The following is a 24,844-nucleotide window of genomic DNA, read 5'->3' on the forward strand; positions in this document are numbered from 1 at the left end:
CACAAGCACATCAATACAGAGTCCTCCTGGCACAGCACAGGCAAATGTTCCCATGTCGTAAATGAAAGTAGTGTGAGGGTTTGTTGTGCCATCCTGTCTGTCTGCTGTGGCTTCCATTTGGAAAGCAGATTTGTAGAGAGGCAGCATTTCAAATGCCCTTACAACTGTTCTGACTGATAGCTTGGAAGGATTAACGATGCCAATATTAACCAAAACTATAGGAAATCCACGTAAAAAGGCAAGTGAACCTTAGTTACGCAATTATTCCCCCTATTTTTTAATTAAGTCATTCTGATATCAGGTGTGTTGACGTCCTTGGTGGGCTTGGATTTAAATGTTATGTATTTGAGAATAACAACTCGGGGTTGCTTTCCAAGCGAATAAGGAACAGTTTAAAATCATGTATTGAGAAGGAAGAGTGTGTCATTAAAAATTAAGTAAGACTTGTTGCTGACTTGTTGCTCTGTTGCAGAGCATTGCACGTGGTGACAGCCATTCCCAAACCTCTGCCAGCAAGCAGAACTCTGCTGAGTCTCAGCATGACCCCATTAAGGCATCACATCCCCGAAAGTTAGAAAGCTCATTAATGGCTTTCTGCTGGGAAACAATAAAGAATACATTCACTGACTGGTCAGTAATTAGTACTGATGAGGTTTTGTCCTTCATTACAGAAATACTCTGGTTCAGTTTTTCCAGAGCTTAAAAAAATTACTTCTATAAAACCCTTTTGTATTCACTTTGGTGTCATTTTGCCGCCAGCAGTCTCCTTTTCCTTTTATTTGGTAATTCAAATACCTGTTCCTCCCAGTAGACCCGTGAGACAGTGGCCTCATTGCCTCGTCTTCGGCTTCTGTATTGACGCAGCTCCTTTCATTGGCTCCATAGCCCCCAAAACACCGAGGCATTAGTATCATATAGTTCATTCCTCTTGTCACTCTTGACTTTGTAAAGTCACTCTTGTTTTTATAAAGTAACAGAGAATTTCGATAGTGTTTAAAAAAAAAAAAAAAGTGTGGAAAATCCACTTCAATTTTTCCCTTTGCTGCTTTGTGCCAGTAACCTGTATGGACTTAGCAGAGGCCCAGCTGGATTCCTGGAGAAGTGGTTGTAAGGTAACAGGAAAACAAATTCATTTTCACTGTCCGAATGGAAATGAGTGTTGCAGGAGATCAGGCGTTGTGCTGAGAGCCTTCCAACACAGACTGTGTTGTAGTTGCACTTCAGGTCTTTGTGACTCTGCTCATGTAGCTCTTGGATTTCTTGCCTGTAGCCTGTGTTATGGCATGTGTCTTGCAGCGCTTTGTTACTTTTAGGGCCGTTTTAAAGAGTTTGGTGTTGGTGAAATACGAGGAGATAGTTTGGGGAACACCTAGTGAGTGCGGCTTGTTCAGTGCTAGGCAATTCTGGGTGGCTGTGAGGTCAGGTAGTCCTGAAATTAGGAGTGAAGAAGTCAGTCACCTGTCTGCTGGGTTTTGTAAACAACAGAGGAATGTAAGAGAAAAGCGAAACTTAATGAAGGTAATAAAGCATTTGTTGCTGATGAATATTGTAAAAAGGAAGACTTACAGGTGCATAATGGAATTAGAAATGTCTGTCATAAAAAGCTAAGCAATTGTTCTTCTCTCCCCACCTCTTTCCCCCATCCAGCTCTTTTCTTAAGGTATGCTGTATTATTTTTTTTCCCCTCTGAGCCCCTATTAAGTATACATATTTATAAGACATTCAAGAAAATTGTGACTCTTTGATGAACATTTCCAGGACCAGAAAGGAAATCTAATAGCCAGCACAAAATATTGGGAAAAAAATGGTTAAAATCTTTTTATTGGTGCAATACCTCGGTAACATTTGACCTGTATCTGCACCGAAGGTACAGATGCATAGAGCATCTCTCAGAAGGTGTATCTTGCTGTCGATGGATCACGAATATCAGCCTTGACAGGAATCCTCTGGTGGTGTTATGAAGCCTATGTAGCTTACTTCAAGCAAAGCTGTACATACTCTTGTCTTGTCCTTTTTGGTATATTCCTTCTTTTTCCCTCTGTCTGCCACTCTATCATGCTGAAGCCAAAAAGTATCTTGTAAAATCTTGTTAGCTGGCTTTAATATTCTTCTTGCTAACTTCTAGAAGTTACTAACTCTGCCTTAAAAGACGTATGATATTTTTAGTGATGTTGCAGAAGTAGTTACATTTTTTGTGATATGGTTCATAAGTTCCTGTTGTTGCAAACTGCGCTTGGAGTGCTGTGTATATTTTCTACTTTTTAAGCCACAAATCCTGCGGAGACTGCCTGTGACTTGTTCTGTGACTTTCCCCAGAACTGCTAAATTGCCAGGCCTAAGCACATGCTTCAGTTTTTGTAGGTTCCAAATAATTTCCAAAGGGATACTTGCCAGCATGCGGGGATCCCTGCGAGGGAAAGCAGGGGTTGATGTTTCTGCCTGCTTCTCTCTGCCAGCTCCTTTTCTCCCATACAAAACAAGAAACTAACATGCTGTTGATTATATGTCAGGGGAAAAAAATGGGTAAACCAGCTGAATCTGAAGGTTCCAGTAAGTGGGTTCCATTGATGTTTTGCCATTCAACAAGTAATTAATTCCAGTAAGACTTGCACTGTCACTTAATGGTACACGCGTTCACTTGAGCATTGAATGTCTTGTTTACGTAGTTAGAACATGTCTTGCCAAAATCGTCCATGCAAAAAAATAAATGAAATTGCTCATGTTAGATGTGTTTGCCATTTCATTAGATTTTTTTTTTGGATGGGACAGGACAGCTCCTCTCAGAATTAGATGACTGTGTGTGAGTCCAGCAGCAGCTGTGGCAGAAATACCCATGCAGCGTGGGGTAATAGTATGGAAGGTGAAGCAGTCCAAAAGAAAACAAGTTCATCACACCATGTCAGCTTTCTTTTTACTTAAGAGGAAAAGCTCTGTGCAAAGTAATAGAGAATAAAAACATTTTTCATAATGTCAGTCCTGTGTGGACTGTGAGAGACATCAGCAAAAAGTCAGGACCAAAAAAGGGCTTTGAAACGTAGGTCAAAACTTACGAGAACTTAAATAACCAAAAATGGGGAGGGGAGAATATTTGAAAACACAAGTGTTAAAAAATAGCAGTGGGGTAGTTTATCTCCCCGTGTTATGAATTACACCCCTATTTTCTAGGAAAGAAGTGGGGTTATAGGGAATAGAGTAGGTAGGTTGCCTGGGGTGGGAAGGCTTCCTGACTGTGCTGTGGAAGCAGTTTGCAGTCCTCCCATCCCTGGGGCCAAATCAGTCCGACTTCTGTTGTTAGGTGATGCAGACTGAGGCTGTTGCAGGCATTTGCTCCAAAGTTGAAGAGAGAGAGACCCTGTGTCTGTCTGTAATGAGTGCTGCCCGTTAAATAACCAAGCTATGGCTTTGTGTCTGAGATCTACAGCATGCTCGTTCGGCTGATAGTGTGAGCTGCTGTGCTAAAAACAACTTCTGCGGAGCAGAACTGTTGCTTTGGAGTGACCACTAAGGTAAAATAGATCACAATTTGAGAAAACAACCTAATTAACATGGCTGAATTCCTCCAGCTGAGCATACGCTTCTCTTTCACCACTGGTGTGCAGCGAATGCTGGTTAATTTATTCTAGGTTAATTGGATGTCCAATACCTAGCCTACGTGTGTGGAAAACAAAAGCAATTATTTGTCAGCTAGGTGGTAATAAAGAGAAATAATGTGTTGAGAGTCCCTTACGGGTTTGAAAGGTAGCCAGCGCTCAGGTTCCCTTTTCGCCTGCCGTGTCTGGCACGGAGCATAGGTAGGGTCTTAAAGAGATGGAGAATTGTACAAAATGCCCTGTGGGATTACTTATGTCCTGTGAGATTTTCCGACTTCTCTTCAGGAGGGCAGGAGGCAGAAAGCTGCCGGTTAGAGATTATGTTGAAATCGTGTTAGGGCTTCAGCTGTGATTTTTAAAGGAGGATCATGGAGGACACTTTGAATGTTAATTTAGCTTCATACTAATGAGGTAGAAGGCTAGCAGTAATACTCATTTTACTTCTGAATGACTAGGCAAAAACCACACAGAGGTAAACTTAGTCAGTGGTAAGGGCTGGCAGAGCTGACTCTGTCCCATCCATAGCACGCTTCCCGTGCTCAGAAATAGGCCACGTGCATTGCTGGCTGAAGTAGCAGGCAAATGGTTGTCATATAACAAACTCTAAAGTCTCAGAACAGTTAGAACAGTAACTCAGCCACATTGTTGGGCTGTGTCGGAAAATACCTGGCATGGCAAAAGCAAACAGAGACATTTAGCATTTTAGGAGGAGACAAAGGTGGGAAGTGCTGTGCAGAACAGTACGTGATGAAGTTGACTGTTGGATAGCAATGGTTTCAACCTCTCATTTCACAATACTGGATTGCTGCTTGATCCTTCTCACCTTTTAATGTCGTCTTGAAACCAAAGTTGTTTCTGGGTATTTCATTCCCGTTGTGTTTGTTGGATCCTCTTTGCAAGTCACAGATTAAAGATGGGGTATGGTGCATGATTATGTGCCATATAACACGTGCTGAAAGGACAAGTGTGGCTTGCAGAAAGTGTACAGCAGAGTGAATGTGCCATGAATGTGCTCCGTGTAAAAGCAGGATGCTGGGAACTGCAAAGGGGGGGCTTTATGGACAGCTGCTAAGTCACAGGGCAGCCCTGACGGGGGGTGCAGATACTATTGATAAGCAGGGGGGAAGTAATAAAGTGTAATACACGTACAGGAGAAGGACACGTTTATGTATTTAAGTTCAAATGTCTGAACCTGCTTCTTTAAGGGTTCAGTAGGTTTCTCCAGCAAGCCGGGTGCCTGAAGTTCCCTCTGTTTTCTGTGCTGTTCAAGTCTGTGGGGGAAGCAGCTGCTTATACACATTCCTAGAGCAAACAAGGGCATATTGCCAACATGCCAGTAGTTAACCACCAAAAAAATGCTGGGAAGACAGCAGCAAAAAGCAAAATGAGTGATTGCTAAACTGGTGGGATACTCAGGAAGATGGCTGGAGCTGCGATGCCTCTTCCTGCTGAGCACTGCATGAAGTGGTCCCAGTGAGGCGTTTGCCCTAAGTGTGGCACCAAGGCTTGGGCAGCCTGTGTAAGTGCAGTGCAAGTCTTACCTTGGGTAGCACATCTTCTAAGCCATCCTTGAAACTGGTAGCTAGCATGTGATAAGCAGCTATTTTTACTGAGCAGTAAGGTACTCGGATGAGGAGACGTGCGCAAGACAGGTGTGTGAATTTTGTTTACCTTCCGCAGGCCCTTGCTTGAGCATATCGTTTGCTGTGCATGGGCTCTCCTAGAGCAGCAGCCTTGCAAGTGTCAGGTTGTTTGTTTCAAACTCATCTATGAGAATTTGCTTCCCCTAGGCAAGGAGTCAGATTTCCCTATGGCACTTTTTAATGGTGCTTGGGAAATCCTAGTTCATAGTGTCACGGGATTCTGCACCAGCACTGCTATATATAAGTGGGTAATCAACAGATGAGTAGCTGCTGATACATCCTACTGCTGAAAAGAGGGATTTCCTGGCTTTGTCTGTAGCAAAATATGAAAAAATGGAGTGTGCACAGGTTTGGGGGAGCTCTGTAGACTCTCACCCCCTTGCGTCATGGCGTGTGAGCGCTCATGCTATCGATTAGGCAGGAGCACATCTGAGAGCTGGGCTGCCTACTGCCTTCATCTCATCCTCTTCAGCTGCATCTCACTAGCCGACCTGCTGGAAACGTTGAGATGAGAAAGGACACATCCTTGTTGTTAGCGATAACTGAAATAAACCTCTACCTATTAACGTGCAAAAACCTTCTCAGTGTCTTGTGTAGGAGCTCCATGCGTTTGTTACGGGTTTGTCTAAGTATTTGCATGATGGTCATTTGTGTGTAAGGGTTTCTTGTGAACATCTGACTGTTTTTGCACGGCAGGTCACAGTAATGAAAGGCAGTAGTAGGAATAAGGATCATTCGACAGAAGGAGAAGGAACTGGGAAGCGACCAAAAAGAAAGTGTCTTCAGTGGCATCCCCTGCTTGCCAAGAAACTCCTTGATTTCTCTGAAGAGGAGGAGGAAGAAGAGGAAGAAGAAGATATTGATAAGGTAGACTTCATTGGATGCTTGGACTGTAGAAGGTGAATGGTGGGTCAGATTTACCCCAGCTGTGTTTTTACTTTGTGTTTCTTGCTGTTCTCTTTTGCGAGCTAACCCAGCCAATAAAAATAAAATAAAATTGCGATACTGTGCACATAATGCTATAAAAGCAAGCAACAAATAGCATTAAAATGTGAATATTCCATCATTATTTCAAAATCTTGGGCAAAACCCTGCTTTTTTGAGTTAGATTGTAGAAGTTTTAACTAAGTTTTACATGCTGCACATCTTAGTTTTGATCTCTTAAGGTAGTTTTTTCTGACATATTTTTAAATGTTTACTTTAGACATATTACCCTGGGTTTGGCTATTTTTAATATTTACCAAAAAAAAAAAAATTAAGAGGAAAAAAAGAAGGAAAGTCTGTCAACAATTTTTACTACCTTTGTATGTGAAATTCAGCATATTCTCCAGAATGGTGTGAGCACAAGTGGAATAATCTCTCTCCTGTTTGACCCTTGGTGTTTTGGTACTCTTCAGTGATGCTGGCCTTACTCTTCTTTTGTAAGGACCCTGCTGTGTCACCTCACAAATGTATTTTTAGGCTCAACCTCTGTAACAAGAAGTGGGAATGGGAGATTAAGGATTTTGGAGACGTGACGTTTCCATCATGTAGTTAACGTCCACATCGGCATCTCCTCGATGCCTCGGTAAGGCAGGCAGTGACAGGTCAGTGCTGAGGAGGCTGCCTTGAGACGTGCTGGTAAGGAAGAGTGGACCTTGTCGAGGGTGAAAAGCAACTAGGAGAAGCCTGATACTCTGACAGTGCTGTCTGTCGACCCCAGGTCACTTTCCACAACTTGGTGCAAAATAGCAGTGTTGTGGTTAGGTAGGAGGTGGCTTTCTGTCCCATTAACTTCATTAAGTTATAACTTGCTTTCTGTGGTGCGTCTGTTGCGTGAATGATGTGCTGGTCTCTGAGCTGAGCGAGTGCGTTTTGGCAGCGATTTCTGTTGGGATTTGCCCTCTGGCAGTGACCGGGCTGCCCTGCAGAGGCTGTAAGGCAGCTCAGGCTGAGAAATGAATGGCAGGAGACGGGGGAGCAACTCTTTCCTGTGCACTTTTGTTCCTATGCACTTTGTCATTGCAAGCAGGTGTGATTGAGGTCCAAGACAGCTTTGCTCGCCTTATCTCACCGGGATAACATCTAGCGTGTAGGAAACTGGAAGTGAGGATACCCTCCTTCCAGCCCCTCTAGGGCTGTTACTAGAGAACGCTCCTCAGCTTAGAAATCTGCTCCACTTGCAAGTCAACATCTACATCTTGAAGTCTTGAATGTGAGTCAGCATCTAAGGCTTGAATGGGTGAACTTTGGACCTTCTGGCAAGGAGGTTGGATGTAGGCTTCCTGGTCTTCTAGATTTTACAGATGGCCTTTGCAGACAGCTGTGCAAACCTATGTGCATCTCCCTCATTCGAGCACATCTATAGATGCTCTCAGACTATAACTGAGTTTACAGCCCTTCCCTTTCGGTTCTGGTAGGTGCCGCTCCTCGGCGCTGATGGTTTAGAGCAGGATGCTGATGAAACTGAAGATGACGAGTCCTCGGAGCAACGAGCTCGCCGACCAATGAATGCATTTCTCTTGTTCTGCAAACGCCATCGCTCTCTCGTGCGAAAAGAACACCCCCGCCTCGATAATCGTGGCGCAACCAAGATATTGGCAGACTGGTGGGCTGTTCTAGATCCAAAAGAGAAGCAGAAATACACTGACATGGCCAAGGAGGTACGTACTGTATGAATGGTAGATGTAAAGGGAGTTTATTACATGTTTGTCTCCTGTTTCTTAGTACATTAAGTGCTTTTGATAGGGTCTTTCTCTTCTCTGGACTCCTCAGCCTTCCCCAGTGGGATTACGGTGCCCAGAGGTACTGTTGTTCTTACCTGGATTTGCTAGGTCTTTTGGACCAGAATCCAAAGAGTTTGGTCTGTGTGCACAAACTACTGTAGCTCTAATAATCATTAAAAACAAAACAAAACACTATATACTTTGTGGTAGATATCACCCGGTAATTCCTGCACTAGAAGCATTAATGCATTAGGTTGTGGCAATCGAAAACAATAAATTGTACAGTTCCATATTAGCTGGCTGTAGCGATACCTACTTCATGCTGTGCATTTGCTGTCAATAATACAGGCTGACCAAGCCAAAAGTACAGTTGACAAATGCAGTCTCTTTTTACTTTTGATGCTAAAGAACTTTAATAGTGTTTCATGAAGTACTCTCTCTTTGTATTGTTACCAATTTCTGATATAGCAGTCTTTTTGAGGGAGAGTCCCAATATCCTAATCAGAGAGGAATAGGCAGTCAGAGCCCTTTAACTGGGAGCAAGGAAAAGAGATTTATTCCCATATTTCACAGAGTGTATTTATATCACTTTAAAATTTAACTAAAGCTTCTTGGGAAATGGCTTGTGTTTGATGAGCTCTCCCCAGGAAGAGTGTTGTGGGTATTGATTGTAGAACATGCAAGACACAGGCATATAGGCTGATAATGCTACCCCAAAAGACAATGCAGGAGTTAGCTGTATGATGTAGATTGTGGGTAACCATTGAATTCAGCCTTAGAAAAAATAATGGAGGGCTGGTGAGAAGGAAGGACCTCTCTCATTTGTGAAGTTATTCCAGTGTACTACAAGAAACACAGGTAGCTGTGAAACAGGTGGGAAAACCATAGTCACGTGAAGTTGTATGCTGCTGATAAAACATATATATAAGATCCAGCCATGTCAGTAGTTTGCGTGAGCGTAGAAAGGCTCGCATGCAAGTGATCTGCATGGCAGGTCATTTTAAAGTAGTGTTTGTAGTTACTCTGAAGTCCCATTTGTGACACAGCATTGAAATATTTGAGCCTTAGCTTTGCCCAGCCACTCCTGACGTGTTCTGCATTCCCACGTACAGATCAGTGATGCTTCCTGACGTGCTGGGGGAAGGGGCAATTAGGAGGTTTGGTACAGATGCAAAAAAAATAAAGACGAAAATGAAGAAAGTATTTTTGGAAGAAATAAATCCGATGTGACTGTTTTTCTTAGCCTTTTGTCTTGCTGAAGGAAACTCACTCGTTAAGAAGGAAAATAATTGCAGAACTTCTATATGAAGTGACAGATCTGAAACTATTAATCATGCTGTTGTAGAAATCATTGTTCCTGTGGTGATTTATTTGTTTCTGTTGGCGTGAAGAACAAATTGCATGTTCAGTGTCAAAGAGAAACAATAAATCTAAGTAGTTAGATCATTACCACAAGTTCCAAGAATGTGTAGCAGAGAGATAATGTATAATTTTTATTCTTTAAATGGTTTTATGTTACAACAGTAATTAGCAGCTATAATGTGCCACTGAACGTTTTTGGGCCTTCTTCACAAACAGGCCTGTTCTACGTGTGGAGCACTTCCTTGTTTTAGCACTCGCTTGTACAGTTAGGTTCACTGTTGAGACCGTCAAAAGGATGCTAAAGTCAGCTCTAGTTAGAACTGTGTGTTGATATTTTGTTTTTTCCTAAGGAGAGCTAATTTAAAAGTCCAGGAGGTGAATGCCTTTGCAATAGCATACCATTACCATTGTGCTGGTACGCTTCTGTTTAAGGACCTATATATATAGGGCTGTGTGTGTGTCTATGCAAGTATATATAAAAGTTCACTGAGGTATAAAATGCAGAGGATGAGTTCCCCTTACCTAAAGCAGCTTTTCAGTGACCTTGGACTGCCAATTTTCGTTGCACAGCCTCCAGCATCTCCCGCAGGACCCCTGTGTCATGTCCGCCACCTCTCCCTCACCCCCAACACGTCCTGTGTTCCCCGAGCTTCCCTTGCCCTTCCAGAGATACAAATGGGCTTGACAGAAGCGGCCCACCATTGCAGTGGCTACAAGCTCCGTTGGGTTACGGTCCTGAGAATGGTTTTACTACTCGGAGCCAGAGTTTACAAAACCAGTGAACTCAGATCAGGCATCAAGTGAGCAACTTCCAGTTTTTTACCTGCGTGGTGTCAGCAACTGATACCATCTCAGCAGGCGTTGGTACATTTTGTCACATGTGCCTAGCAGTAGGTAGGGCCTAGGATTTTTAAAGATAGCGAGCAAGGCAGCCCAGGACTTTGTCAAGTGGAATTATGAGAAGCTTCCTAGTGGATTAGGTACCTGTCCCTGATTCCAGCTGAGAGGATGATGAGGTCTATGCTTCATTCAGGCAATTTTGGAAAATCCCTTTATGTACCTGTCTGCACCTCGGGATGCCTTAATTTCTTAGAAGAGCTGGCCCCACGCTCCTTCTATTTTCAGTCTGGTGGTTAATGGTCTCCTGGAGCAGCACCTGCCCTCGAGACTTCATGCTGTGCCTGCAGAGCTCAGTGTCGGTTTCTGCCGGTGTTTCCTTTAAGGAGCAGGCTTTCCATTTGTATCCTGCAGGCTTCATAGATCAACTTAACTTTGAAAGTTTTATTATGTGGGATATAAGCCCAGTAGTTGATAAATACTCCGAGTAGAACCACAAGTGCTCCTGCCGTGTGTTAGCATTTCACTGCACGGCGAGGAAAATGAATTCTGAGCGCTCATAAATAAGCTGCATCGTTTCTGGCTACTGCATTTAACAGGGGGGCTGTGCTCTGTTAACTCTCACAGAGCTTCTGCCCTGCTCGGGGGCTGGAAGCTTTCAGCAGACATGGAGAATATGCAGTGAAACCATTGCTGTTCTTGTGCAGCTTGGTGTGCTCCAGTTCCCATGGCGCTGGAGGAGGCAAATGGTTTTACTTGGTGATGAAAGGAGCTTGCATCTAAACACAGCACCTTTTTGGACCTCAGCTCTGAAACGGCACCCGTCCCACCGCATACTGCATCCTTCCCCAGGCTTTCCCAAAGCGGAAACGATGCATCAGCCTGACCCCCCCACACACACACACACACAGCCTGTGCTTTGTCTGTGCTACCTGGAATTTCAGGACATGACCCCGCAGGGCAGTCCTGAAGGCACTGGCATGCTGCTCTGCGTGGGAATGAGGGCGGTGCCTTTACCTTCCAGGATAAAAATATAACTTTTTTTTTTTAAAGGGACTTCAGAGGCTTCCTTAGGCTGCTGTGTTAAATTGGTTTACTGCATAGTTGGTCGAAAGGAGGAAAAGAGTAAGCTCTTCTATTGCCTGTGGCTGTTCCTTGTTACCGTGTAGCTCATTTAAGTTATCTTCTCATGACCTGCCAAGCAGAATCCATCACTTCGTTTTAGGCCTCGGTGTAATTGTCATGAAAATCAATACTGAAAGTCTGTCAGAGATTTGGATCAGGCCCCTATGTGCATTTTATAAAACTGCTTCTTGGTGATTGTTTAACTTATTATATACATATTTTTTTTTCATTTTATCTTGCTTGTTGAATTTCTGAAAGGAGCCGGTGAGTTGTCCTGCCTGAATTGGCTCCCTCCTCTATGGAGAGTACAGTTAATGTTAACTTTTTGGCTCTGCAGAGGAAAAAATCCATTAATACACCGCATCACTTGAATTTCTCTTGTTGGAAACTGATTAAAAGCTTATCGCTGCCTCGTCTGGCAAATGGCATGCATTATGGCTCTCGTTTGATGGGCAGCCTGTTGGATTGTCAAATTAATCCGCAGCATAATTCAATTACTCAGAACAGCAACACCGATACGAGGGGCTTACGTACTTCATCACTGGAGGTTCGGTGCTTTTAACTCGGCAGGCTGGAAACATGATTCATGAGTGGGCTGGGGCTTTAACAATGGAAGGCAAAGCTCGCTTTGTGCGTTTCCTTTCCGCCTCTTCCCTTATCCCCTCCCCTCCCCTCCCCTTCCCTCTGTGAGGCTATTTTTGTGGTCTGCATTCGCTGGCAAAATGAACTCCCAAACCAAACTGAGGAGAAGGCAAAGGGGTGAGAGGAGAGGTGTCGCAGTCCTTCGCTCGCAGATTTAATCCACTTGCCCTCTCCGGAAAATACGGGGTGTATGTGGGTCAGCAGTCCCTGCAGATTTGTATTATTTATGGCCACTTCTATAAATACAGGACTTCCCACGGCAGGTTCACACGGCGCCGTGCTGCTTGTAAAGTGAATCGTGTGTATCCTTGCTACGGTCTGGGGGAAGAAAGTGCCGGCTGACAGCTTAAGATGGAAGTGAAAGTAGGAGAGAGAGGTGCATGCAACGAAGAGCCTGCCACAAGGCACGCCATTTCTTGGTCTGGGAGAGCACAGCACTCACGCTGTTAAGAGGACAGGGTTTTCAGAGTGCTCCTCTTTATTTGGTACCCAAGGGATTTTTTGTTTTCCTCCCTCTGCGTGTTCCTGTGGCATGCATGTGCATGAAGCGTACATGCAGGTGATTTTCCATGCAAAATTGAGACCAAGGACAGCTGGGAGCACAGGTGATTGCAGAAGAAACTCTCTGTGGCTGCCCTGCCGTGTAGTTCAGGACAAAACAGCTCTCTCCCTCGCTTGCTGCCAGCGAGACCCACCTGATAATGAGTTAGGAGGTGCTGAGCTCCTGCTCCCTGCGGCGAGCTCTGGTGCTGACTTGGCAGCCTGCCTCCCACAGCAGTGGGCGCTCCAAGTGCCTATCAGTTGTAAGACAAACATTTGCAGCTGGAATGCTTGGCATGACCCGCTGATTCGTCCCTTCTCTACCTTGCATAGCAACAAGTTTGAAATACTGAAATGCATTCTTTTTATTGCTGTTAATGGTCAAAGATTATTTTTTTTATTATTTTTTTTTTGCCGGGCAGCAAGGTGCTTGGAAACCATCACCGCCACGTTTTGAGAATAGATGCCCCGAGTGCTTTTATTCCAACCAAACCGTGTAGGATGCAGATCCTTTTTCCCCCTCTGTGTAGTCTAGCTTAGATTGTTTTGGTGCTTCATACCAAGAATATAGCAAACAACGACGATACGTGCTCAAGGCCAAAGAGAATTTTCAATGGTCCCGGTTCATTTTATTGCGGCCGTGCAGCATGCTGTTGGAAGGAAGGCTCGGGTGATGTATCAGAAGCTGCTGAAAAAGAGAAAAGTAGGTGGCGGTTTATTTTCAGAGGGATGTGCCTGGTCTGGGTAAGAGCATAACTCAAATATTCTAAAATTTTGAGGTGTTACAGAGCAAGTGCAAAGTAAGGGGCATTATGCTGCATTTATTGCCAAATGAATGTTTTCAGTTCATCCAAACTAAAAGACTACCTGAGAAAGAGTTCAGGTGGTTGTCTTCTCTGTTTCCCAAGCGGTGAGCATATAAACACTGGGGAGCAAGTTGCAGGATCAGAACTTCAGCCTGATATGTGTATTAAACCCTCGGGAGAGAAAAGAGAAGCCTAACTGTTTTTTTAAGTACAGCTCATATCTGAAATATCTGAATATTTCTTCTTGTTAGATTGTGTTGGTGGTCAGACTCTTAGCACATGACTAAACTGTTAAAAAAAATCAAGACATTTAAGGATTATTTACTGTATTAAATCCTCTTATAAAAAGTGCACCCCGTTGCCCTGTAGATAGTATAACGTTACAACTGGTAATTTTCCTTTTCTTTTCTAGTACAAGGATGCATTTATGAAGGCAAACCCAGGGTACAAGTGGTGCCCCACAACAAACAAACCTGTGAAAACACAGACTTCCACTGTTACAAACAGGAAGAAACTGTGGGCCTTCCCTTCAGACTCTGCAAAAGATTTGCCAAGCCCGAGGAAAGTGACAAAAAGTGAAGAAATGCCACAGCTCAACTTCGGGATGGCAGGTGAGATTTCAGTCTTGTGAGGTTTCTCAAAAATAGCATCCTTGCTTTGTTTGAGGATGCGACATGGAGATGGAGCTGCAAGACCTGCAAATACATTTCATGTCCTCAAATTAAGTTGCTAAGACTATCTTTAAACCTCTGTGTAACAATTTTGTACCATTTTCTATACTACATATTTGCTGTGTTGGAGTCAAGTCCAGATATGTGGTAGTTTCTAAGATGTGGCCATTTAGATTTGAGTTATTTTTAGTTCAGGCTTATTTGCTGTTGAACTAGAGATTTTCATTTCCTAGTTATAGAAGGATAGTGCTGGTAGTCTGTTTTTTCCTTCTTTCTTTCTTTCATGGAGGCTAGTACTGTGTTTAATAACTTTGTGTTTACCAGCATGATTTATTGGTGTCTGAAGTTGGAGGTGTTAATAATTCTTGTGGATGAATGTACCTGTGGAACTAAGGCTTTTTGTATTTAAAGCAAGAAAAGTATAATTCACTTTTACTTAAAATTTGCCTTTTCCTATCATATCATGGGGGCAGGAGTACATAATCTTTTAAAATAATAATAATAAAAAACTTTAATCAGTGCAGGTGGAGAGCCTGAACTGGTGAAAGGCAGATAATCTCTTGCTGATATCCACTAATAGCAGAACTGTTGCAATCATGACCTTGAAATAAGAGTTATTAATGTTCTTAAATACTGGCAGCTTAAAAATCTAGAGTCAAGGTGGAAAATAATTACACACACACACACACTTTTTTTTGGTGTGTTTTTTTTTTTTTTTTGTCTTTTTAAGGTTTCTAATTTTATTAAAGTTGATGTATTTCAAACTTTGTTGCATTCTACCTAGTTCATGACAATCGTGTGACAGACAGGATTTTTCTGCTTAGAGACATCTTGATCTAGAGAGTGGAAAATAGTTTTATGGAACAAGTGAAAAAAAGGATAAAAGGGATAAACAGGCTTTTGCACTTTTTTGCCAGTTTCATAATGGTATGAAAATTCCTGTAATGGAATTCCTCCTGGCTACAAAGGAACTGTGAAATGTAATTCAAAATACTTTTTCCTGCAACATAATAGTGATATGTGGGAGACCAGTTCTAAAACCCACAAGCCTCTTCATCCCGTTCTGATTTGGCTATCAGGGGAGTAATGCTTATGCTTTATGCTGCTTATTGACTTTACAGGAAGAACAGGCAGTAGGTCTTGGTCTTGCCTGGCTGCTGTCCCCCACTGCTCCTGCTGGGCTGTCCAATTGTAGAGCTCCTGATAAGAGAGATCTTTAATCAACAACTGTCAGAGCAGAAGATTTAGGACTTGATTAGAAATTAATCTAATCCATCATTTTACCTGTGGAGACATTCACTTCTGAAGAAGGCTCTGTTTTGTGCTAATGTGATTTAATTTTTTTTAACTGCAGACTGAATCAGTGAGTATAGTAATTCATAGGGGTCTTGCTCCAGACCTCATGCCAGTGAAGTCTGGCTATTTCACAAGTATAACAGCACCCATAAAATAATGGCAGCTCCTGACAGAGATGTTAGCAGCATGTAAATCACAACAGGTTTGTCATACCAAATGGATTACGATGTTGTCAGTCGTATACCAGTTCATGACCAGTTCATATATTGTTGAGTTCTTCTCCCCTCTGCTTCATGTGATAGCTTAATTCAAACCTCACTGTTCTGCCCAGCACAACCTCTTTTAAAACCCAGGCTGTGTACTGGCTGATGAACTATAACGCAGGTGAACAACCGTAGAAACACCTTTATCTTTGAAACGCTGCTGTCTTGCATCTTCAAGGCAGATATCATTATTAGGACAAGGATTATATGGCAATCCACAGTTGTTCCAGGAAATCTGTTTTACTTGTTGGTCCTATAAGTCCTTTTTGATTTATTTTTATTTTTTATTATTTATTTTTATTTTTTATTATTTTTTATTTATTTTTTATTTATTTTTATTTTTTTATATCACATTTAATTTTGGAAAACATTACATAGTAAGCATAAAATCTTCCTTTCCTTTTCAAGTCCCCCCCATCCCAGGCCATTTCTCCTATTTTTGGCATTCCAACAGCAACCATCCCGCTTCTTTTAAGCTTCTTATGTTGACCTGTTGCTGTATGAAGAGCCTGAGGTGTGACACCATCACTGGGCTCCTGACCTGCGGCATCGGTAGTGGTGTCCCTGCTCATCCAGCCTGCAAGCTGTAGTTGAGCACGTTTTTATTGTGCCTCCCTTGTGATCTGTTCTAGGGTGGCAGGCAAAGACAACAGTTGTTCACAGGTGAACGTATTCATTGCAGCATCTACTGTCACAACTACAGAGCCAAGTGGGCAACAGCTTTCCTGTGGAAAAGCTCAGTGTTTCAGATACTTCTGTAGCTCTGTGTCAGAAGAAGACACTCCCTAGTACAGCCAATGTCCTGATAGAGATGCAGAATTTGTTCTGTAGAAAGCAGCGTGATCCTGAACCCAGGTGAAAGTTTACTGGAACTGTTGCTTGCTGGCTTTTTTTCTTCCTCCATTCTTCTTTTCCTCAGATGGGAAACTTGCCATGTTGAACAAGCCGGCCTGCTGAGTTTCTAACCATGCTGGTACTAACAACGTGCATGTATGTCGTTCCCGAATAGCGAGATGGTGCAAGGTTAATCACTGCTGAAAGCTGTTGAGAAAGCCACCAATCCCCTCCCATTCTATGAGTGAGATGTGTGTGCTGTTTTCTCATTACTGTTGATTTAACTGTAGAGGGCTATAAAATAGCACTTAATCCTCATTTTTTCATACCAGTAGGTTCTTAGTGCCATAAGAGAAACATTATTGCGCTGAGAAGGTTCGATAAGCATGCGGCAGTTTGTGTATATACATTTTGTCTTCCCTTATATAAGCTTATTTTGTAATTTGAAACCTTAGTGGAAAGATTTTTAAGTGCTAGTTCTCCGCTACAGCTGCAGCATAAGTATTCAGTTTGCTCAAGCACAGAATTAACTTTCCACTGAGCTGTCATTTTTTTTCATCCTTTTAATTTTTATTTTTAAATAAACAGTGTAAGTATTTGCTTACTTGGAGGAGGAAAAAAAAAAAGGTAAAGCAAAAGCCTATTCTTGTCGTTTTGTTATAAGCTGTTTATTTGAAGGGCAGAAAACTGAGACCACCTGTTCAGCCAAGAAAATATTTAGAAGTGAGGGAAGAAGTGTAGAGCCATAAGCTAGGTGTTCTCCAGTTGGTGAAAACTGAGGAGGAGGAAGACCTAAGGCAACGAAAGTGAGTCTCAAGAGAGGAGCTGTGAGCCATCGGCGTGATGTGGGCAGAAGGAAGTGCTGTGCTGCAGTGTGTCAGGCAAAGCATTTTCAGGAGCTATAGAGAAGAATTTACAGTGTTCAAGAGAGTACAGGTGAGAGCTCATCTGACGTGGTTACCCTGCTGACCATTCATGTGCAGGAATGATGAACTCTGCCTGGTGTAACTGGAGAGGAGAGCTACAGGGATCACAATTGGTATGGGAGATGAACGCGTGTGATGATGTCGGGACATCCTGATCTGTTTAGGCTAGTAGAGCAAGTGGAGGAAGCACAGGGAGACTCCTGTAGATACAGCAGATGGAAATTTAGAGAAAAATTATTTAAACTTTACAATATGGACACCAGAGAAAAAAAAAAAAGTGTACCTTTACCTAGCCCTCAGTAAATGTAGGCTGAAAACTGAAAGAAAACTCATAGTATTTAGAGGATTTGGGTTCTGCGGTGGTATTCCTATGTAAATAAAGAAAGAAAAAGCAGCCAGGCAGCCCCTAACTGTTTAACACGGAGCTCAGTAAGTTTGTGGTGCACCTGGAGATCTCTTCCAGTCTCTTCTTCAAAATTACTGACTGTTCAGTCAGTGTCTTTCGAGATGTGTTTAGTTTTCAGTTTTTAATTGCTCTGATTTCCTCTTCTTTGAGGGACAGAGCTGTTGCTCGATCAAGTATATTAATGGTAAAAGGTGCTATATTGACAGCGTCTATTCACTTAAGAATTGTGCTTAAGCATTTGCTGACCCTTCCCATTTCTGTCTTTGTTTCTTCAGCCACTTCTTGTTACTAGACTCTACACTTCTGATAGCGCCTTGTCTCTTTGCAGAAACTTAATATCTTCTATTCCTTTTTTTTTCTTTATTTTGAAGTAAAGTGCTTAAAAACAAAACGAAACCAATTCTATCTGTTCATTACATTAAAGGAAAAAAAGTAATTTCAGTTGAATGTCATGGGGTTTGAAGCAAGTGCTATCTAGGCTGTGTTCTTAAGCTAGTGACCGCTCTTCTGTCCTTGGGATAATGGATGAGCTTGGGTTTATTCACATTGCTTTCCTATGGAATCTGAATATCGTTTTTTTTTTTCAACCACTATTTAAAGAGTATTAACAAACTTTTTTCCTGTGAATGTCAGTGTGAGATGCTGTCCAAGGGAGGAGCTTTGGCAGCATCTGTAGCATTGAATTAAACAGTCCCAGTGAGTGTTCCTGTGAACTGGAGCTTGATTGTCTGTAGTGCAAAACCACTGGGAGGTTTACAGGTATGGTTACACATCCATTGGTTCTCTCCAAAAAACAGCTAGGCTTGGCTCTCGAGTTGGAATGGGCCACAGAAATTCCCAGTGGGTATTTTGGATGCAGCTATTGTGTTAGAGGCAATTTAACCAAACAGACGAGGGTAATTGTGCCAGTTAGCCGCCGTTCCAGAGAATGGTCCCAGGCGCGTGTAATTTATTGTTGGAGAAATCGTTTTTTGTGTAGTTTAGCAAAAGGAAATTGGAAGATGTGAGTACGCACTTAGTAAGACCTGGGGAGGTTAATTACCAAGAGATAACTTGGTGTTTTCAGGAATACAGCAAGGATAATGCTTTTTTTTTCTTTCTTTCTCTCATATTGTGGCTGTTGTGCGAGACATTTGGACCACAGACTGTTTTCCTCTCTCTCCGTATCTCTTTGCTAAATAGAGATCCTGCGTTACTTCCAAGGCACTCCCCCCAAACCAGACGACTTGTCTTCATGGTGATGAAGAGCAGCCACTGTTTTGAGTGGCAAAGCCACTCCGCGAGTAATGCAGTGACAGGGTTGATAGCTTTTACTTTTTGCTGTCATTTTTTTTCAGAACTTGTGAGGTGCTTGGAGCCTGGAGGCTAGAAACTGTCAGAACCAAATATTCAAAAGAAGAGAACTCATATCTTCATTTTGCTTTCCTCAATTAGATGTCGTATCGGTGGAGCAACAAGTAGGCAGTCACCAGCTTGGCTGGCTGGTGCCTGTGCTGTTCTGGCGTGGAGGATTGAGCACTTCATGCTTCAGTGCTGTCAGGCTGGCACTTTTCACCACTAAATGCAGCTCTCTGTTAAAGCTGAATTTTCCTGCAGAGCTTGAGCGTGTCATTTTGTTCCATCCCTTCACTCCTTCAGTGGCTAAGGAAGGAAACTGCTCTCTTGGTAGGAGCATCCACCGAGTATATTAGTGTGTCTTTGTGTGTGTCTGTGTCTGAGATGTATGAGATCATTACGCTTGCCTGTTTTAAAGGTAGCCGGCTCCGTAGTGCGTATAACCTTTGGCGGTAAAATTGTAAATCCGCGCAATGAGGTGTTAAGCACACAAATCCAATTAAATCCTTCAAACAGCTTTGAGAGCCTCTCCCAGAGGGTACAGAAATGGTTATTTGTGATTCTCTTGAACTGCCTTTTATGGCCGCTCGCTCAGAGCGTCTGTGACAAGTAGTCTTCTGGGGGTTTAACACTGCAAATGGCAGGCTCCTTAAACAAGCAAATGAATAAACCTAAGACTTGGTTTTACTCTTTTAACAGATCCTACACAAATGGGAGGCCTAAGTATGCTGCTTTTAGCCGGGGAGCATGCCCTGACTGCACAAGAGGTAAGGAACTCTCTTCTCTCCCTTACCACAAGCCCTCAGTTTAAAAAGAGCTCTGAAAAGGACCATCTGCCAAGTGGGAAGTGGAATTTAAGATACATCTTAGGTAACCTAAGGTGGAACTGAAGTGTGAGCCTGGTGATGTGAGTCTTGTAGTCCAACCATGACCATAGATATCAGGCCTGGGTTTGATACCAGTTCTGTATTAACTCCAGACTGATGAATATGTGATCAAACCAGGCAGGTCTGCCCAGTGAGAGGATGCTGTTGCAAATGGAAGGATTGACATACACTGACTGTTAACAAACAGGCAGTTTGCAAGCTCTTTGGGCAAGGAATTCATACACTTACATGCTTGTGTAACGCCTCACACAACTGCGGCCTTGGCGCTCATAGCAAAGTCAATACAGAATAATTTCCATACAGTCAGTGTAATTATATATGCGCTCTGAAACCATGCAAGTGCTAACAGGTAATGGAAGTATTGCAGTCTGTTCCTATTGACTAAGTCTTTGTCTGAAAAGAAGTTTGTCGTTCAGTTGCCATCAAACATTTTGTATTTACAAAAGGCTGCAGTAAATAAGAGTGTTTCTGAGGATCTCCAGGAGCGCAGGGACCTCCAGTCTTTTGTCAGACTGATTGTTATTTGTGACCTACTTTGTGGGCCAGTTTTGAAAATTGTTCATAAGGTGGTTTGTATGTTGGGTAAGATAGGTAGTCATTCTCCTTTTGATTCAGTATTCTAGTGATGATTGGATATGGAGCAAATATTTCTTAGGCTTGTGTTGCCCCAAATGCAGTAAAGTTCCTAAAAACTACTTAAAAACTACTACTTTCACTCTGTGAAAAGGTTCAGGAGTTGCTTAACTCTGGAACACATAGATACTGATTTTATTTGGATATGAGGCTATAAATCATATACCATATATCTAAAACTCTGACACTGCTATTTAAAAAAAAAAAGAGAGAGAGAGGGAGCTGGAATGTCATTCTAAAAGGATTCCAAATGATACCCTGTAGTCTTCATTGTTACTGAAGTGTGTGTGTACATAGAGGAATCACATGCATATATGTGGTTCTTAAATTGGGGGACTGCCAGAGTTAGGATTGCCTATCTACATTTAGTTTGACTGCTTGTATATGTACGATTATGCAGACTTGGGTGGCCTTGTAAGCAAACATCTTAAAATACTATTAGCATCTTAAAAGTTGTTGATACAAAGGAGGGGCGCGCTGACACGGTTTGTTCAGAACCTCAGAAATGATGAGGAAAAGGATCCTTACGTAACAGCTCTGCTAATCCCAAGTAAATTTATTCAACGCCCACTGCTTTTCTGCTAAGTGTGTGCTAAATGGATATATAGGGGCTTTTCAAATCCGGGTGGTTAAAGTTAGCGTTGTCAGCGCTCCAGATAGCAGGTAACAAAGCGAACATGCACCAGCAGGAAAAGGGGAAAGGGGCACCGTAGTGATGCTTACCAAAGTGCTTTAGTCACCATCTTTCTGTGCTGGTTATGTTCCTATTTTGGTCATTTTTTTCGATACACCAGAAGGCTTTTCATCTGATAACAGAATTCGGTGTTGATGTGTGATTGATTTCCAAGCAGTGCCTTGAGCTCTTAAACAGGCAAGAAAAGTAAAAAACCTTAGCAACAGTAGGTAAAGGGTACGGGTAAGCGATGACTTTTCACCTGATACTTGTGTCCTTCCATCAGTTAAGCAGAACTGTGAGGTGTATACGAGCACATTTTGTCAAACACCTGAACAAAAATGTTTACCGGGACTGTTCTTGTAACTCTGGTTGCACGAGAAAAAACCTCATCCTGCCACTGTTCTGCTCATTAAACTGCAATAAGCCTGAAACTCCACGAGGCATGCTCCTTGCGTTCAGGCTCCTTCCCAAGGCCGTGAGGACAGTTGCTTGCCTTAGAGCAGCACCTAGCGGTCTCTGTGCTTAACTTCCCAGGAAGCCCTGAATTTGTAGCACAGTCCAAAACGTGGCTCTTCTGCCAGTTCCCCCCTTGCTGCTGCCCTGCATATCAGGACCAGATGCAAATCTTGGATCACTCAGTGAGGAAGGAGGACGTGTGAGCCAGGTGCTGTCCTGTGCCTCTCGTTTATTTCAGAGCAGGCCACGGTAAGTAACCCACAGGGGACTGTGAGGATGCGGAGGCAGCATCCCTACGGCTTCCTCCTGGCTGAGAATGAGCGGTTGTCTGGCCCGCGGTGCCAGGCTGCCCAGGGCCCGCACGAAGCGGTGTTGCCTGGGGTGTAAATCAGAAACAAAGATTGTTTCAGTGCAGCTGAGGATAAGCCAGTAGGAGGAGAGAGGAGAAGAAATGATGCAATGTTGAGTACTCTGTATTACAGCAGGAAAGGAGAGCCATGCAATGGCACTGTTAGTACAACTGTGCCCTTCAGTAATTACTGTATCTCTTTGGTCAAGTTCAGCTTGACAGAGATTAGAAACCCCAGAGACCGTTAATTTCCCCCAAGTTGGGAGTGTGGGCACAACAGCTCTTGTGTTGCAGAGGCAGAACCTCTGCAGCAGATTCCTGTGCTTGTGTACTTGCCATGCACGAGCATCTTGGGGCAGCCAGCAGCAGGAGCTGCAGAACAAACTGCATGTACTGCAGGCATGGTGAATCTGTGGCACTTGGTTCTTGCAGGCAACAGACACAGTTGCTAGCCAGATCTCATGTGGCCGTCCACAAATAAATGCTATTGACACACCCATTCTAATAAGAAATGAGGTGAAAAATACATTTGCATTGAAATATTTCGAATAACCTGGAATTCCATGAAAAATTGAAAATCATTAGGGGAAAAAAAACTCCATCTTGTTACCTACCTTTAGAAAATCCCACAAGGCCTCCTTCCTTTCTGCTGTTTTCTATGAGTTCTGTTATGTACTGTATTTTATATTAATAATGCCTCAGCTCCGAGGAGTCAGACATGTAAATATTTTACACTCAAATGTGTCATTTCCTATTCAGTACAATCCCTTTACAGAAGGATGCTTGAGTAACAAATTTCTGGCTAATAAGAGCAGTATGGGTAAGGTCTTATGAAATCAGATGAGGCTGGCTGTTGGTTTTGGATTTTGAGCTGTCATTTCTTTGTGTTTTGATTTCAGAAGTTATGATGCTTGATTGTACTGCTTCTCATAAGCACCCCTAAACAGATGTTTATGTTTATTATTTGAGCACTTTAAGGCTTGTGGCACCCTTAACTACTTATTTTCATGCTGTGAAGTGATTAGCAATTATTTTTGTCACTAGGCAACCCTTAGTGGTTTCAAAAACTTCCTTCTTAGCTTCTAAGTAATTAATTTTCTTCAGAATGGAAGTGTAAATTAAAGAGGTAGTAGATAGCATCATGAATACCAGGTATCTGTGTATGCAGCCCAAAATCATCAGTGTAGTATTTGTTGCGTACAACTCTTCTACAGTTTGGAATAAAAAAAAACAATCCCTGGTATTATCATGCTCTTTCTTATTAGGCAATTGTGAAATACATTAAAATGGGTGCTAAGCTATGTTTTCACCTTTTATTTTGATTCAACTAGGATTCAGCCAGTCCAGGAATCTGAAACATTACATGGTCCATTTTCTCTTAAACACAGCATGTTCTTAAACACAGCAATATCAGCTGCCTGATATTTCATTTTGGCTACTACTGTTCTTAGCCTGAAAGAAAAACCCTTGAGGTCTTACTCTCCACGCTCCTTGTTTCAGGTTTCCTCGAGTACTTGCCAATCTGATGCGACTAATTCTACGGAAGCGTGTCAGAAGTCGTCATTGTTTCAGTTTGCAGAGGTGAGTTTCTTTAGAAGGGAATGGTTTTTGTTTATGTTTTCTTTTTCAAGAGGTATCTGGTGTTTAGCTGAAAGAGAAATTAAACACCTCTGACTGGAATTCATGGCAGTATTTCTTCCTTGTTTTGAGGTTTATGTTACTGGATTGTGTATCTGGTAGATGTGTCTGGCTTGAAGTGCAGGAGATTGTGTTCAGGAACATGATTGAAACCCTAGAGCAATAATAGAGTTGTGGTTTAAGCAGTGATTTAGGATGTGTCATTCCTGCACTTAGGTATTAACTGGAGTCTAACTGACTGAAGTCTCAACAGGTATATTTGGGTGTCATTTAGCCATTCTGACTACTTTAGGCCCTGACTCCATCAAAAATAACTGTAGTTCTGGAACTTCCAAGATTTTCTTCTGTTCTGTAACCACAAAACAGCTCTATGCAACTATGCTTTGGTTTTGCAATGTACAACATTTTTGTTAATATATTTCCACTAATAGCTAGATAGTGCTGCTGAACTGTGGTTTGTTTGTTTTTTTTTTTTTTTTTTTTTGCTTTTGCTTTTAAATACGGCAATTTCTAATTCAAGGTCTAATGGATTTAGTTGACAAAAATAACGTGATGCAAATGAGGTTGCAGAGAGTCCTGGCCCTTTGTAAGCATCACTTGCTTGTTTATGTCCTTTTCAACTTCATAAATTACAATAATCTAAGTGGCTTAAATATTTAGCTGTATAAATATTGATTGTACAGGATGCTGGGTGGCATTTGAGAAGTTGTGTATGGAAAGAAAGTTTATTAGAGCAAGGGCTTCTTTTATTACCTGGTTTCAGACCAGCCATGAATCTTACTGTCTTAATACTCCTTGCTGTGTGCACTTTCATATTCCTCCCTAAATGTCATCGCTTAAGGAGTAGATATATACCAGGCCTGGCATACAGAAAACATGATTTTGTTTTAACATTAACCCACAAGACCTTGAGCTCTAACTTAAGATCTGAGGTTTTGAAAATGTATTAGACAATGATTAATGCACTGATCCTTTATTTCTGATTAAAGGTAATGGCCAGAACGAAATACATAACCTGTGTCCTAAACAGCCTGCTGGCTTGTCTTGTTAGGAAATGCCTGGCTTGTTGTTAATGAAAACAGTACTTAAAAGCTTCTTAAAATTGGTTAATTCCAGTGTTAATTATGGTACTAATTCAACATCCATCTTCCAGTATTTCTGAGATACTTTTGTGTACTTAAACTGTCAGTTGAGCAACATAAAACATTGTATAGTTCCTTTCGA

General features: G+C 42.3%; 1 protein-coding gene across 9 annotated transcripts in view; it reads left to right on the top strand.

Annotated features, from left to right (window-relative positions):
• BBX (BBX high mobility group box domain containing) overlaps positions 1-24,844 on the top strand; it is a 131,952-nt gene that overhangs the window by 69,153 nt on the left and 37,955 nt on the right. For 7 of the 9 annotated variants that reach the window (XM_032183525.1, XM_032183512.1, XM_032183534.1 and 4 more), the window contains 5 exons: positions 5,930-6,100; positions 7,633-7,875; positions 13,663-13,861; positions 19,681-19,748; positions 23,483-23,563. In XM_032183525.1, coding sequence (XP_032039416.1) covers positions 5,939-6,100; positions 7,633-7,875; positions 13,663-13,861; positions 19,681-19,748; positions 23,483-23,563 — 753 coding nt within the window. In that variant the 5' untranslated portion in view covers positions 5,930-5,938. Of the gene's footprint in view, positions 1-3,484; positions 3,507-5,929; positions 6,101-7,632; positions 7,876-13,662; positions 13,862-19,680; positions 19,749-23,482; positions 23,564-24,844 lie in introns of those variants that run through there. The other 2 variants (XM_032183543.1, XM_032183560.1) reach the window with 2 other exon arrangements.

Source organism: Aythya fuligula, chromosome 1, assembly GCF_009819795.1.
Source record: "Aythya fuligula isolate bAytFul2 chromosome 1, bAytFul2.pri, whole genome shotgun sequence".
NCBI lineage: Eukaryota > Metazoa > Chordata > Aves > Anseriformes > Anatidae > Aythya > Aythya fuligula.